General features: G+C 36.9%; 1 protein-coding gene across 1 annotated transcript in view; it reads left to right on the top strand.

Annotated features, from left to right (window-relative positions):
• The window catches only part of si:dkey-246g23.2 (solute carrier family 66 member 2), a 31,361-nt gene extending 25,995 nt beyond the window's left edge, over positions 1-5,366 (top strand). The window contains exon 5 of the mRNA XM_057348537.1: positions 1,462-5,366. Coding sequence (XP_057204520.1) covers positions 1,462-1,636 — 175 coding nt within the window. The 3' untranslated portion in view covers positions 1,637-5,366. The remainder of the gene's footprint in view (positions 1-1,461) is intronic.
• Positions 5,367-16,775: the final 11,409 nt, after the last annotated feature.

Raw genomic sequence — 16,775 nt, 5'->3', positions numbered from 1 at the left:
GAGAGAGAGAGAGAGAGAGAAAGGAGTGTAGAATGAAAGGATGTTTTTCTCTAGACGCTTTCACCTTCCTTTACATACAGTATTTCCTAATTTCACAATCCTCCTGTTAAAACTAAACAATGCAAAGAATGACGGTGAACTTTTGTGTTCATCATTGAAGAGACATGGTAGAAATGTGCCATTTCATTACTGTACTGTAAATGTCTGCCTCGCCAGCCTGATGTTGTGTGAAAGACTCATTTCTCTTGTCGTAAATCCCACCAGGAGGGTGGGAAGTCCTATACCCATCTCTCACTGTCTGTGACAGCTGATGTATAGTCTGCACTCATCCTCAGACCATCTTTCTTTCTCATTCCACTCGGATGAAATGAATGAACTCATTCAGCATAAATACTGCTGGAATAGAAGGATGTATGGCAGGTGGTGTTGTCAGGGAATGCAGTGTATCTCCCTGTCTTAGGACATTTTGGCTGTTTCTGTAAGTTTTTTAAACTTTTTCAAGGACTTGCAAGGTAAAAGGACGATTTGTAATTTCAAAATGTTGTGTTTTGAAAGGTCATCCCCTTACAGTATAGGCGTTTTGTTGCTTTTGTGACTACCTTGGAGCAGGATGATGAATATGCATGATGTATTCACTAAGATTTAGCTGGTAATGCAAAATTAAGCCACATTGTGAATATATTAAGATTTTTATTTTGCCATTAAGATTCTTAATTAATTTGAATGCAGGCTGTCGTTTTCAGGGAATCATGCCAGATACTCTAACTTAATACATTTGTGTAGTTTTTAGTAAGAAAAGTTTCCAAAAGTAACAAATTTCACCCAACATTTTTTGAAAAATATGTTCATATAAATTAATATAAATAAAAATGTACTTATATTAATTAAATATTATATCTTGTGGTCAGTTTTCAAAGGTTAAAGTGATTGTTTCTTAGGCTGACAACTTTAACTTTTGCGAGCCATTTCAGAGCAAATACAAAAGTAAAAGCTAAATGTACATTTTTATGCATAAAGGGAACAAATGAGCCTGTTTAAAGCTGAGAGATTTTTCTGAGCCATTATACGGTAGAAGTTTGGAAATGGTTTTATGCATTGCAGTGAACCTAAATGCTAAAGTATCTCTCCCATTCAGATTTTTGATATAAATTGAATAATTGCCTCCTCTATATTCAATTAAGTGTAACAGAAATTTGCACCTGACTGCATTTGATAGCGCAAGACTCATGCATTATATGTATACCTGTGCGAGATTTACAGATGTATGGCTATATCAAGAGGTGGACAGGACATTGTACGATACATTAGTCTGATGTATTGGTGCCGCTTTGAAAAGATTTCGAATGAGGTCCATTTATCAAAACTTTGAAGCTGAACGGGGTTCTTTCTAACTTATGTGAGACTTTTACATGATGCCCTTTCAGGATTGCCTCAGTAAATTTTCTCTCTTTCCTTTTTCAGTGTAAAGATGGTGCTTCTATGGACTGCAGGTGACATCTTTAAGACCACATACTTTGTGATCAATGAAAGCCCCACACAGTTTCTGGTCTGTGGTTCAGTGCAGATCCTGATTGACATTGCCATTCTGGTCCAGGTGGGATACTATGGCCAAGACTCCAGAAGCAAACTGGGCTGACCTCACATTTGAACGATAATGATGAGGTTCACCACTCCTAAATGAGGACATACAGTACTACGTTACATGCCTGTTGCAAAACTGTGCTGTTACTTTTTCCAATGTTTTTTAGTGAGAAAATGCATGTACTGGGGTCTATAAACCTGACATGGTTGCTTAATTTGAAAGCATATGGAATCTATATTTGTAAACATTTTTCATTGGAAATGATATTAGCATAGAGTTGCATTAAACAATTAATGTGCTCTTAAATGACAAAATACACTAAAGCTGGGTTGGACTTTGCAAAACCTTATAATCCGTGTTATCCTATTGTGATTTGGGAATCACAACAATCCAATTGTGTTGTACAATTTGACTTTTTGTACAAAGTTAACACGGTTAGATTTGATTTGTGATCAAGAAATCATGCAGAATCTTACATACATTTCATGTTTTATGTGTTGTAATTATTAATCTAGGTTTTTATTAGGTTTCAAGTAGTTTTTGCTCTCAGTTTTTCAATGTGCAGGCCTTTAGACCCCATTATTTATTTACATTTTTATGTCACAAACACACCTGTGTTTATGTACGTTTCCTCCTAAGGTTATTTCTCTTACCAAATGACCGTTCACTTTGTTATGTTTGGGATATTTGTCTGTTTACCAGCATTTGGGAGAGCTGCTACATTCTCAGTGCAGCTGAACCACTGGGAAATTTAGGAGCATGTGCCAATTGCATCCCAAACTCAATTCAAACTGCTAGCTCATTTATCAACAATTTGTTGTCCTTTTTTTCATTTAAGAGCACTTACACACTGTTACTTGCAAAGTTGCACACAAAAGGCTGCATATTAAACAGCATATTGATGTTAGACTTTTAAACCCAAGTCCATTTCCTGATTTATGGTTTTATTGCCTAATTTTAATTACCTGCATAATATTAGTGAAAATGCATGAAGGGCGTGCCATAAATATATAATGTAAAAATGATATATCAAATTGGATTGCATTGCTAACATAAAAAACGATGGATTAGTTGTGTTTTATTATTCACATAGATCAATAGTCCCAGGAAGTAATTTCACTAAAAGATTGTGGAAAAGGTATTGTGGAATTGTATTGTGGATTATAAGTGGAAAGGTATTGTGGAATTGTCCGACTGCACTGGATACCCCTGTGATATTACACAACAAAAAAGCCAATGATGGACAAACGTTGAGTAATCTTGGGTTGATAGCCTTCTTTGTCCTCCAAAGATGACATCTCCGCCTGACTATTACCAGTCTTATATCATCCATATGTTTGTCCAAGCACATTACGCCAAGATGAAGGGCAATCTGCACAGAAATTGACATTTGGACTGTTTTCATGTTTCAAGTTAATGAAGCTGGTGATAAACGTACAGTCACCTCAGTTTGACTCATAGTGTAGTTGATCAGTTCTGATGATCTCTCATCGTAAAACAGTCCCACTCCATTAAGTTACCATTCACACACCGTGAGGCATGTATTTTGTCACTGCAAAATAATGTTACTTTAGCTTTAAATCCTGCTTTAGCATTTTAGCGCTACTCAGGGGGATATAAATGTGGCCTTTGAAAAGCAGTTTTAGATTCCATCTTGGTTTTTGTTTTGGCTCCGTCTCTTTGCACCGTCTGGCTTATATTTCACACTAACATGGAGCTATTAAGCCTGGTGGCTCCCTTAGCATGTGGTTATTATGGATGATTCCATAGCTTCGGTCTCTCAGCTGTTTCCTATCTGCATGGGCAGGTTTTATCGGCTTTAGTTGTTATTGTGGTAGGGCTGTGTGTGAGGGAAATCTTTGCTCTGTTGTGCTGTTAATCTCCTCAACATTATCAGCAGCTATATCTGGCCCCAGCAAATCTTAAAACTAATATCACATATATTCACATGAAACTATAAAACATGTCTGTCCAGTCAAACTGTGCCATCTCAGGTGTTGCTCTTTAAAGTCTCAGGAGACATGATGCAGTATATCTGTTTTGTGTGTTTTAAGTATTCAATTTGTCTTTCTGATGTCTCTTCTAAAGTTATACAAATAGTATTATTGGAATTAAATTATGTAGATTAAGGGTAGAGGCAAGGGGTAATCCACAGCTAGCCGTGGGTTAAAGGGTTTTTACGGAGGGTTTTTACAGAGGGTGGTTGCCTCTGCGAAGTGCATTAAAATCCTTTAACGCACGGCTAGCTGTGGATTATCCCGCTTATACCATGGTCATTTGCCAAGTTAAAGCTGTTATTGATGTCTACAGTGTCATTTTAGATCAAACAGGTGAAAATGACATTTATTTTCGTCAGTTCATTTTAAATGTGATCAAAGTGACTGGAGCTACCCGTGCGTTAAAGGGTTTTAATGCACACCTTCCAGCCAATCAGAATCGAGTATTCAAAAAGACCATGGTATAAAGCCATTGAATGAAAAGCATGTCTCAGATTTAATGAACGTTGAAGAGAGTTGTTGTGATTCTGATTGCAGATTTTTGTATCGTGGCATACACTGTAAAAAACTGTAATTTTACCTTTTTATTTGATAGAATTTTCACGTATTTATGAAATGCAGTAAAATATAGAAATAAACAGCAAATTGACAAGTTTAGTGTACGATAATATGAAATACATGTCATTTTAAAAACTCTGCCAAAATATTTGTTTTTTATGGGATTCTTTACAGTGTATGTGAGCACAATCTGAGAAATTAGGCTACTAAACATCTGAGAGACTGGAGAGAAGTCCATACAGGTATTTGTACTCCTTGTTATCTCTGTTGTTGTCTATGAGAAACAGTTGAGATATTAAAAGAGTTTTTTATTTTTTCCCTTTCCTTTGGGTCAGTTCTTTTCTGTACCTGTCTTGAACCCAAATCCTACATTTCTTGTTATATAAAGACATTCAAGTTTTTTTAAACAATTATGCATATCTTTCTATTGTATTGTATAAATTCATGTTTATCAATTTCAGTTTTGTTAGTTGCACATGACCGGTAAATAGCTTTGCCAAGCTCAGTCATTTTCTCATCTTTGGTAAGGAAATCGCTCTGATAAGCAAGATAATGGTCTATTATGTGTTTAATGTTGTGAGATAATGACCATTTAATGTTACCTTAATGTTCTGAATGTTTTTGTCTTTTAAGTCATGTCAGAAAAGCACCATGCAATTTGAGATAAAAAACAAGTCTTCTTTATGAATACAGTTTTTAAATATAACAATATCAGCCTATGGAACTGTCGGATGGGATGTGTTTGCTACTGTATATTTGTCATATATACAAATTATTGGGATAAAATATTACTGTATAAAAGCATTTGTTTTTTATTTAAGAGAAACAACACACAATTCTCTGTTCTACTTCTATTTTAAATAACGTTTTTATTATTTATTCTTATTGTTATTCTACAGCTTGCAAGCCTACATTGTCTGCCTGTTTTGAAGCACGATCTGTATTGCTTGTTGAATTCTCAAGACTTGATGTTAACTGAATTGTTTGGATTTGCAAAGCTCCAGCAACATACTTTATTTATATAACATCTACTGCATGATTGCCCATTTTAAATTAAATGTAAATTGCCTGTGTGACCAGTGTAGTGGGGTGTAAAATTGAAAACTCATATTCCATTCGTTCCTGATTCTGTACTCTGGGTGTGAGGCAAGTGTCATTTCTGGATAATAAAGAGTTTCACTGATCCAAAAGTGTTAAGCTCTACCACGTTCTGACCCACAGTCCTGAAGTTCACTGTACTGAACTTGGTGGCTTAACATACATTGGGTTCTAGCAGTGGGGGGGGGTGGGGGGGTCTCAGTATGAAATATTCAATGATGCAGGGAAAACTAGATTATGGATGAGAGACTAAGTCTGCTTGGATACCTGTATCCATTAATGTCCCATACATTAATGATACGGTACAGAATGTCAAATGAAAAACTGAGGATTTTGGGTGTTCCTGCGTGACCCTGGGGACGAGGACATTTGGGTGGGCGGTACAGCAGCCTGATGCAGCAACAGGATTAAGTTATCACATTTGCTCATTTTTTATCTCCTACTGTAGACACAGTCCATTACAATGATGAAAACCGACGATTCAGATTTCAAATGCCCTGCCAGCACAAAGAAAATCAAGGACTGACAAGCAAGTTTTTATTTTTCATGTTTGATATGACTTGGATTGTTGTGAAAAATGTTTTTAGTGTGAATCTCACAAAACATGTCTAGCCCACCGCAGTTAAAGTTTTGATTTCAGATTATTGTAGTTTTATTAATATTGTTTTTCACATTAATTTTAGTTTAATTTTTAGCCATTTTGTAATGTGCTCATTTTATTATTTAGTTTAGTTTCATTGATTTTCAGATAATAATTTTATTGCCTCAGCTGATACTTAGGCAAATTTTCATTTTGTCTTTCAAATAATATACAGTATAGGCTGGCATTTTATTTGATTTTAATTAACAGAAATGTTTTAATAGTTTTAGTGAACTGTAATAACCTTGATGCCCACATCATATTGTATACATCCTTGAATCTATAAATTAAAAAAGAAATATTTTGCTTAAATGGCAAAAAATATATTTTAAATCTATTAAATTATGTATTTAGTATTTAGAAGCTGATTTACTTTAATTTGTCTATAGTTTTTTTTTTCAATTATTTGTATTCTCTTTTATTCTAGAATTTTGTACAACTTGCACATACATTTTTATCTAAACATGTTTTCGAGTCCCTTTATTCATTTATTTGTACTTAAGTCATTTTTGTCCTCCATACATAGCAACCAATCCCCTGTAAAATATGTTGAGATTTCTGTGAAGGACAGGTAATTTTTCTGATAGTATCTATGCTGTTCTTTTAAGTTGTGTTTAAGATGTCCAGATAAAATCTTGCACAGCCATTGCCTGACCTGATTTGAGTTATGGTACATTTGTCCATGTACCATGTAGATGTTTTTTATCCATTTGCCAGCTTTTTGCGTTATCGGTGGCACGATTGATGTTTTTATTAACTTCCTTTTATAGACGGGGATGCACGTGAAATGTGGCCAAGGGGACATGGTCCTTCAGCGTAGTGTATATTACCTAACTGTAGTGTCATATTTCCCAGAACATTAGCTTTTTTGATAAGGTCAGAATGTCACAAAGTATGTACTATGAATTCAGTGCTTTCTGAGGTTTCGAGAGTGCTGCATGTTGGCCTAGATACGTACAGTTAGCGGTGATGTGTTTTAGATGTTTTAGAAATAATGTGGGTTGGAGATTTTTTCCCTAATTACGAAGTGTCTGCTAATGCAGTCAAAGGGTCACACTATACTTTAGCTCGTCACATGGGATACCATTACAGATACCATTACAGTACATGTGTGTGCACGTGACACAACCATATGAAGACTGTTCCTGCATGCAGCTTCAACCAATCATTTGAACCATAATCGTAAGTACTGACCCATAGTTTGAGAATGAATGTCTTTCATTCAAGTCTACTCATCTGGATGAGAAAATCTCATTAGAAATGTTAGAAGTAGTTGAATGAGGGATAGGGAGTATGACCTCATCATTTATTTACTATACCCGAATGTCCTTCAAAGCCTGTATGACTTTTTTTCTGTGGAACAGAACAGAAGATATTTTGAGAAATGTCTTCGTGGTTTTGTGGCCATACAATGAGGTCTAATGTTATTTGGTTACCAACATTCTTAAAAATATCTTCTTTTGTGTTTTGCAGAAAAAAGAAAGTCATGCTTGTTTGAAATGACACGAGGCTGAGTAAATGATAAAATATTTTTCATTTTGGGTGAACTATCCCTTTTACATTTGATCGATTTGCAGATGCTTTTATCCAAACCAATATAATATTTAAAACTAAATGCATATGTAAGGGGTTATCCACAGCTAGCCATGCGTTAAAGGGTTTTAATGCACGACGTGGAGGCCAAGAACCACCCGACGCGAAGCAATATTTTAACGCACGGCTAAACTTCAAATGTAATCAAACTTACTGGAGCTACCTGTGCGTTAAAGGGTTTTAATGCACACCTTCCAGCCAATCAGAATCGAGTATTCAAAAAGACTATGGTATAATTACAGTATTGTGGTATGAACGGCTAAATTTAGCTTACATGGACCATCACCCTTTAAGAAAACCATTGCCGTATAAAAACAATAATTTGAGCAGGCTTTGTACGAATACTGGGTTCATTATGTTATAAAGAGACCCTGGGGTTCTATTTGTCTTAAACTCTCATAAACGGCCCTTTCAGTCTGCCCAGGTTAAATTATTCAATCTGTTAACGTAATGAGAATGTCTCACGCAACAGAAGAGGCTGAAATATCCTCCGCATCGCTGCTCTACAGCTGACAGACTGCTGCAAAGTTCAGCCCAGCCGCATGGGATGCATTTTTTATCCGACCGACGTCACACCTTCCTCACAGGATTTGAAAAGGTGGTTTTTTCATTACTTTTGCTTCCCTTGCATTTTTGTCTTTGTTCGGTCCTTTTTGTGTTTAAGGTCGTGCTGTCCGCAGACGCAGCAGATGTTTCTGCCGTCTGAAGACAAACTGCAGTGCCAACGGTAGTCGACAAATGAAGCGCTCGGTTTAGTTTAGTTCTGCGCACCCCTCCTGCTGTTAGGCATGATTTTCAGAGTGGCTGCAGATTTGCCTGAATGACTTCCTAACAGTCGATGTCCCCGGGCTCCTTCACCCGAGCAATTAGCCCTCAATCTGATTGAGGGCAGTATCCATCTGAGCCTGAATCACTGCACTTGGATTGGCTACAATGTATTTAAATCAATATCAGCTGCCCTCTTAACAATTACAACTTTTCTCATTACAGGCGATTCAAATGAAACCATCACTAATCAGGCCGTTTGGCAGTGGAGCTGCTTTTTGCTCAGAGGTAATTATGAGACGTGTTCAATTACCGCTGTACATTTGGATTTACATAGACCTTTCCCTTATATTCTCCTATTGAATTATGTGGAAACACATATGTAGGTTTTGAGCATAATGAGACATATAGGCCTACAGTCAAACCAGAAATTCTTCAGACACCAGATATAACTTTTTAAATCTTATTTTACTAATGGGTTCAGGACACTGTAGTTCATTTATGTAAGTGAGAATAGCAAAATAAAGTCAACTGTGACGTAGCCTATTATACCAAAAAATCTTCATACAGGGAACTACCAGTAAAATGATAAAACTTTGGGAATAAATTATTCAGACACTTTGACCTGACCATAAGTGTTTTTTCTTTGGCCCGGTTTCACAGACAAGGCTTAGCTTAAGCCAGGACTATGCCATAGTTAAATTAGGATATTTAAGTCGCTTTTCAATAAAATGCCTTACTGATAAAAACATTAGCGGTGTGCATCTTGAGACAAAACAATGGCATTGACATATTTAAAGATATGGCAGGGTAATTTATTTTCAGTTAAGACAGCTCAAACATTCATTATAGTCTGGAACTAAGCCTTGTCTGTGAAACCGGTCATAAAATTGCTAATGTGACCAACAGACTGAACAAAATTAAGCATTGCTTGGTCATAGATTTCCCTAAATTGATATTATCTAATTGCGTACTTAAATTTAACAGCTGAGCTGACATTCAACCTAATCCATTACATACCTTTCTATCAAAGTTATTTGACATTATTAAGATGCATTTGTCCTGACACAGTTTAACTCTGAGTTCTTGTCATATTTTATTACCCCTTTTTAAACTATAGCAAATAAACTGCGATAATGTGAGAAATGTTGAAGGTGTCTGAATAAATTTTGTTTTTAACTGCACTTCTAGGAATGTTAAAGAGTCGTAGACCGTGAGTCTTCATAGTTGTGAAGAGTCTGGGAAAGGCTTTGGAAATGGGACGTGAACTTTATAACGTTTCCAACTTTTTCGTTTAAGAGCGACATCACTTGACCTGCCCTGAAGAGTGTTCAAAGAGCAGAAGAGAGGTTATGAGTCGCTGACAAAGTGTCACCCGTTATCATTATCACAAAAACATGAGATTTGATGAAAAGTACTGAGCGCTCCGACCGTCTCCACATTGTTTCCGGGCTATATGTAGACACCAAAACCAGCGCAGGAGGGATTTTATGAAACTAAATGATATTCTGCCCACCAGTGATTTCAGAGATGCACTTTTGCTTTAAATGTAAAAACAAATTCAGTTAGTCATGCAAACTTCGACGTGTACATTATATTTTACCAAATTAATGTTTGAATGCAGCCATGTGTTTATTGAATTTGTGAATCCTCTCAATGTGACTGGTAATCTGATTAAAACCCTTTGTATTTTGTATTTGCATTAAAACCCCTGACGTTAAAACCAATCATTACTTCTATCCACAGTTGCCGAACTGTATCTCTTCCTTTCAATTACGGCTCCCGTCTTTGTCAGCTGTACAGTGATTGTTCCGTATGTCCCTTAATTTGAGATTCATCTCTCTGGGGCTCAACCACCTGCAATGTGTCCTTCCTGTACATTGTTCCCATAGACTCCCTCAGGGTAGGTCTCATTTGTTAGGCATGACTCTCGTTCCGTGGGTCAGGATGTCAAGGGCACCCCGGTCAATCTCGTGGCCTTCCTTATTCATCTCCCCCCTGGTGATTATTATTGCCCATCCCTTGGGCAGTAATCCCAAACAGACTAATTAAACAAGGTCAAAACCATTACCCAACATAGTATGGGACCCTCCTTGTAACTGGTGAAGGTGACCATGAGTTTGCCTTATGATGTAGCTGATGTAGCTTCAAAGCTTAGTTTTGTTAAACATACGCCAGGATGGTCCAGGCTGTATATAATCATAGTTTTCTTGAGACTCCAGTGTATTTAAGCGCATCACATTTATGGCTCACACAAGTAAATGTAATGAATGGAAATTCTTGTGGATAGCTCTATTCAGGTATTACCTTTGAGCAGAGGTACTTCAGTATTTTAGAAAAGGTTTAAAGGAAACTTTAACCTAGTTTTTTTTCACAGACATTGGAGCAAATTCAGGTGCTTTTCGGGAAACTTACATTTGCCCTTTTCCAGCCCATCTACAGGACACCTCATTAAGCATTCCCAGGCTGGCTAAGAGTATATCTAGTTCCCTTGCCAAAATGTTCTTGGGGTACAGGCATCAGACCGATAAAATGATTAGTGTTTTTCCCTCTTTCTTATTTTTCTCTTTTCGTTCTCTATTCTCCTTATTGTTTTAAATAATGAATGTCCTGGTAAGAGAATCTGAGTTTGGCAAAGACTGAGAGCGATCCTGTGCATTGTGGATAAAGTTTCCGAGCAGCTTTAAGCCCTCGTCAGCGATGAAGAGGAAAAGTAACTACTGATGCGGTAATGAGAAATCGGTACAGAGTCTCCTGTTCTGTGCACACTTAGAAGAGAAAGCGCCACACTTTACAGACACCGCACTGCTCCCCCACCAGTGTCTGGAAATCTGCTGACATTATGTATGAATTATATAGAGGTCTAATAGATGAACAGCATCTTTAGTCAGAGTTGGTGTTTTTTGTTTGTTTTTTGGAGACATGATCATTGAAAATCCATACCTTGAAAGGAAGAAGATCATTTTGACAACGGAAAGATCATTTTCCATAGTCTTTTAAAACCTTTTTTTATGACTGTAATCTTCAGATGTTGGGTTATGTACTACATAGAAATTTTAGAAGCGAAAGTGTGACCACAAACTTTTTATAAAGCTTCTACTTCTTACTCTTCTTTTATGCTTATTTTGCTTTATTTTTCATATTATATACAAACATTTTATTACTTTTTATGTTATATACAATTACCTTGCCTTGCCTACAAGGCCTTGCCTTGCCTATACAATTACTATTAAAAAATGTTTTTACATTCAAATATTAATGTTATTTACGTCATATTTCAAGTGAAAATTGAAGCTAAAAATGAATATTTGCCTGATCGTGTTATGCCAGCTTGAGTCAATGGAAGAAAAGTACATTTTGTACAATGTATTTATCATGATTTATGATTTTTTATTAGTGATTTCGAAATAGTGCATATAGACTATACAGTGCAAAATAAATAATATATTTATGTTTGAATTTTACATAGCTGGGGACAACATCTCAATACAACTATCCTCCTGAAATTGATCCTGTGATTGTAGGTTGAGCCTCTTAACTCCACCTACTCTCGCCTGTCCCTGACCCTCTTCACAGGGCAGCATGAACACTGAAAACACATTAAACAAACCCAGTGATTTATCACATGCTGACCTACAGTGATGCTCAGAGCTCCCCATCACACCTAAGAAGAGATTGATGTGACCACCAATATAAAACCTTTAAAGTTCTGACCTTACAATGTCCTTCCACAGATTTCCTCTTTTCTGCAGATTTTCACACGTGATGGCATGTAACATCACATCGACCTTACAGTGCTGTGGTCACTGTTGATAATACTTTAGTTAATGATATTTTTCAGGGTTTTTTATCAATGTGTCCAACAGGTGGATCCCAACCAGCCAGAGGAAATGGTATGTTATTTTCCTCCTAAACGTGTTTATTTTGCATTAAAATGTTCAGCTGCATTAAAATGCAGAGTATACCTATAAAATAACCAATTATTTTCATGACTCTTGTTTCTTTGTGTTTGTTTGTTTGTTTTGTGAATATCAATGAAGGGATTAATATTAGGCCAGGAGCAAGAAAAAAGGAAAATTAGCTTTTAAAACAAGAGCGCTCATTAAAAGTCTCCTTCATGCTCTCTCTCTCTCTCTCTCTCTCTCTCTCTCCTCTCTCTCTCTCTCTCTCTCTCTCTCTCTCCTCTCTCTCTCTCTGTTTTTTGGATCCCACATTCTGACCAAATCATATGTACAGTTGTGTTTTTCCTACTTTAATGTCTGAAGGTAAATATAAACTTCACTGTATGTCTCTCTACTTCTGTCCACTTGTGCATTAGGGGATTAGGGGTTCATTGTGCATTACTGCTCTCCTTGCCACAGCATTAAAATGGGAAAGCTTTACATTTGATAGTGGTAATTGTGTTGAGAGTAGAGGAGAATGCACTATAACAATATCAGCAGTGGATTAGAAAAAGCTCTCCAGTTTTGCCCTTTGAGACCTGATGCAGTAGATTCAAGTTATTTTCCATTTACAGAGTTTATTCCACTATCAGAGCAATTTCTCTCAACAGCCACACAAAGACTGGATCTAAAGAACAAATCTCCACTAGAAGGCCTTTTCCATCAATGTCTCAATAAAAGTTAGCCTATTACTATAACTATTAGGTAAGAATATTGACATCACACATGATGCGACACTTATACATTTATATTAAAATCGAGTCTCTGAATTGACGTTCATTTGCTCAGCCGGGATTTAATGTAATCGTGCATTTAACTCCACTTTCAACTTGCTTTTCGGAAGTACTTTAGTATTTTTACAGTGTAACAGTATGCAACCGAAAATGGGCTCTCTAGTGAAATTACACCAACTGGAGGTCAAATGTTATCTTTTCTTGTGTTGGTCTGCTGTTTGAATTGGAAATTAGATTACATTTTCTTTTATGATTTATATCATTTCTATTGTGAAGTGTAAGTTAAAATCTTCACAAATTCTGGATGCTTTTGATGATGATAGGCATAAAGTATAATATTACTCACTTTACTATACAGATGTGGTTGATAACAATATTGGGTCATTTCAGCATTAGGTAAAAATTGGACAAACCCAGTTTATGCTTATGCTGGGTTGTTTGAACCCAAAATGTTGGGTTATTTTAACCCATTGTTGTATCAAATATATTGATTTTCTAGGTTAATTTAACCCAACAGTTGGGTTTGGCCATTTTTTTTGACCCAACGCTGGGTTGAAATAACCTGATATTTTTACCTAGTGTTTTTTAACTAGGTTTATTTTTAACTAGTGGCTTTGTTATGGCTAGTTTGAGAATATGTTTTTAAAGGCAAAGATGAAGAGAAAGGCCCATTATGAAACGAGAACTTTGAGGCCAGATGATGACGACCTGAATTTGATCAACAGGAATACCCAAAGCTTGCTGCTCAGTTTTGTACCCTGGAGGTGTGTTTGCGTTAAGTGTGCGTCTGTATCAGCATTTTAATCTGTTTGCTTTGGCTCCAGAGAGTGCCTCAAGAGAATACCATTTACTTTCATCCTAAATACGTTTTGCAACAATGCTATTTTACATTGGCCAATTATTGCTGATATGTTTGGAAATTAATTTAAAGTCTCTTTCTCACACTATATTAAGATACTTAAACGGGACTCTTTTTAAATTCCCCACCTATGTAGCAACATTTTAAACAGAGTATTCAACTCTGCTTCATCACGGTTGTTAATGCGAATTGAATCACTCAGTTAGCCATTCTGTAATCAGTGCCAATTACTAAATCTTTAATAATGAGAGCAGTTTTAAGATATAGTGGATGACAGCTACATTTGGCTAATCTTGTTGAAGAGCTTGGCTTGCATTTCGATTTCATGGTTGTATAATAACTCATTGTGTTGTCATAAGTGTAGTTTGAAGTATGTAACACAGGGGATTCATTTTATCAAAGGCCATTACGTTTCTAGTCAGAGGCAGCTGCTCCATATTCAGCAGGCGTCTCGCAGCAGGCAGGGATGGGGGCGCTCATACTTTCTCTCTGTGATTAGACTAGCCATTCCTCTTCCCTTCTCTCTGATCACTTAGGGCTGTACTGTACACGGTTTTCACGGGAGAGCACGACACAAGCCAATGGCATGTGTGCCTGCTTTATTTTCTTTAAAAGTCATTCATTACCTTATTTATTCTGTTTGTCTTTAAACTTTCTCCTTGGGCTATGGCAATGCTTTGGTATTCAATGTGGACTCTGTACTGGTAAAAAAAAACATACAAAGTTTGATACATTATATGTCTTGATCGTGTGTGATAATGAAGATTTTTAAGCATACTTATGGTGGATGTGTGTGCAGGTTTTAAAGGAACAGTTCACCCAAAAATGAAAATTCTTTCATCATTTACTGACCCTCAAGCTGTTCCAAATCTGTATAAAATTCTTTGTTCTGATGAACACTGAGAAAGATATTTGGAAGAATGCTTGTAACCAAACAGATCTTGGCCACCATTGCTTAGTAATTTTCTTTGTTCTGTGGAACACAGATGATGATATTTTGAAGAATGTTCTGGGGCACTTTTGACTACCGTTGTCATTTTTTCTGCTATGGTAGTCAACGGTCGCCAAGAACTGCCTGGTTACAAGTACTTCCAAATATCTTTCTCTGTGTTCATGAAAACAAAGAAATGTATACAGATTTGCAACACCTCAAGAGTGAGTAAATTATTACAGAATGTAGATTTTTGGGTCAACTGGCCCTTTTAAAGGTTTTAAATAAAAACATTAAAATAGTCCAAAAGCACAATTTTTACAAATTGAAAAATTTGTAAAAATTGATAAATTCGAGGAATATGCTAAAAATCCTTTTTAATATCATTTTTATTCACATTTATTCAAATATGACTGCAGGTCTGATTTTTCGTTGTAGAGAAAAAAACAGCATCAAAGAAAGTTCTGTGTAAGGGTTGGTAGATGAGGACAGAATTGTAATTTTTTTAATAAATGACACGTCAAACAACTAAATTGATTTCTTCATCAGTCAGACAAGCTAAAACATGAATCTGTCCTGCTCGACGTGCTGGGAAAATATTTAACTTACTCGGGGAGAACCCCACTTTGTTCTCCATGTTTGATGCTCTGGTGTGCTAACATACTGTCAATATCTCTGCTGTACGCAGTGCGTCGGAGGGAGGAATGAGAAAGAGCTCTATTAACTCAGTCTAGCTAGCAAATGCTTCCTGACAAGAATATTGAATTCTCTTGCAGTTTAATGATTAATTGGACCAGGCAATGTAACAGCCCAGCATGTGTTTGCTTATCGGAATTAGTTCTCCCCTAAAATTAAAATAGATCATTCCTTGTGGCTTTTAATTATTGAAAAGTCTCTTTTTTCCTTTTTACATGCCCGTGGGAATGGAGAGGTGTGGAGGAGAGAGGCTGACTGATTCGGACTGTTGGGGGTTTTGCTATGATGAGTGTTGATGGCAACTTGGTGTAGGAGCAACTCATTTGAAAGCATGGATTCGTTCTAATGTGTTAATGACTCCTTGCAGGGATGTTGATTCAATTTGCATGACTTGGCTAGATGTACCTTATCTCACTGAGGAGAAAATAGACTGGCGGTCTACAGACTGCCACGTAGCCGCTGGGCGAGTAAGTTGAAACAAAAAATGTGATCTGTTTTTGCTGAGATCACACCTTTGCTCTGGCCTGGTCTGTTCTTTATCTTTGACGGGTCAGTGTGTTTGAGGAAATTAGGAGAAGCTCCTAGAAAGTGAAACCAAATTGACTCCATTTGCTCTCATAGTTTCTGGTCTTATTGGGCATGATTTATCGGTGTACAGTACATTATTACAAAAGTTTGTCTTGCGGTTATCTGACATCCGTTGTGGCTCTACTGAATGACTCCATAAGATGGTTTAGGGACATACTCTGTTTGGCTATTGAGTTGAATTATTAAGTAAAGAAAAACAGAGAAAAAGTCTCTTCACTGTTCTGATTTGATCCAGGATGAGCTAGGAAATGGAGCCATGGTGTCGGTAAACTGATCAGAGATCAGGGAAGTGAGATGATCGGGTTGAGCTCTCAAATTCTTATCCAGGTGTGTCATTACAGGTAACCTGAGCGCAAGGTTAAAGGCTGCTGATGTAAATAGACTCAATTATTGTGGAAATAAAACACTGCACGTACAGCAGAGACCACAGCGAGTCCCTCACTGCGAGACGGAAGCTCCCCTGCTAGTTTCACTGACGGCTGCAGTTTTGCCAATGTCATGCGTCCTTGCATTGCGGTTGTTCACAGAAGTGGACACATCTAGAGTTGCATGTGGTAGTTAATTGATAAGCAGATGGAGTCATTGTATAGAACATGAGATTTGTTGAAATTGCTGATGGGGCACATTTTCTACAAGAAAGGCTCAGATCGATGTGCAGATGATGGAGTCGATGTTATATTTGTCCCTCCTTTATGGGGATATCCGGTCTGTAATTTGCCCTCTCTTTTTGTCCCGCAAGCACACACATGTGCACGCTAGACACACATGCAAAGAATAAGAGAGAGGCGTGTGC

The sequence above is a fragment of the Triplophysa rosa genome, linkage group LG12 (assembly GCF_024868665.1).
Source record: "Triplophysa rosa linkage group LG12, Trosa_1v2, whole genome shotgun sequence".
Lineage (NCBI taxonomy): Eukaryota > Metazoa > Chordata > Actinopteri > Cypriniformes > Nemacheilidae > Triplophysa > Triplophysa rosa.
The sequence above is the reverse complement of the archived record's forward strand: the minus strand, read 5'-3'. Positions and strand labels throughout refer to the sequence as shown.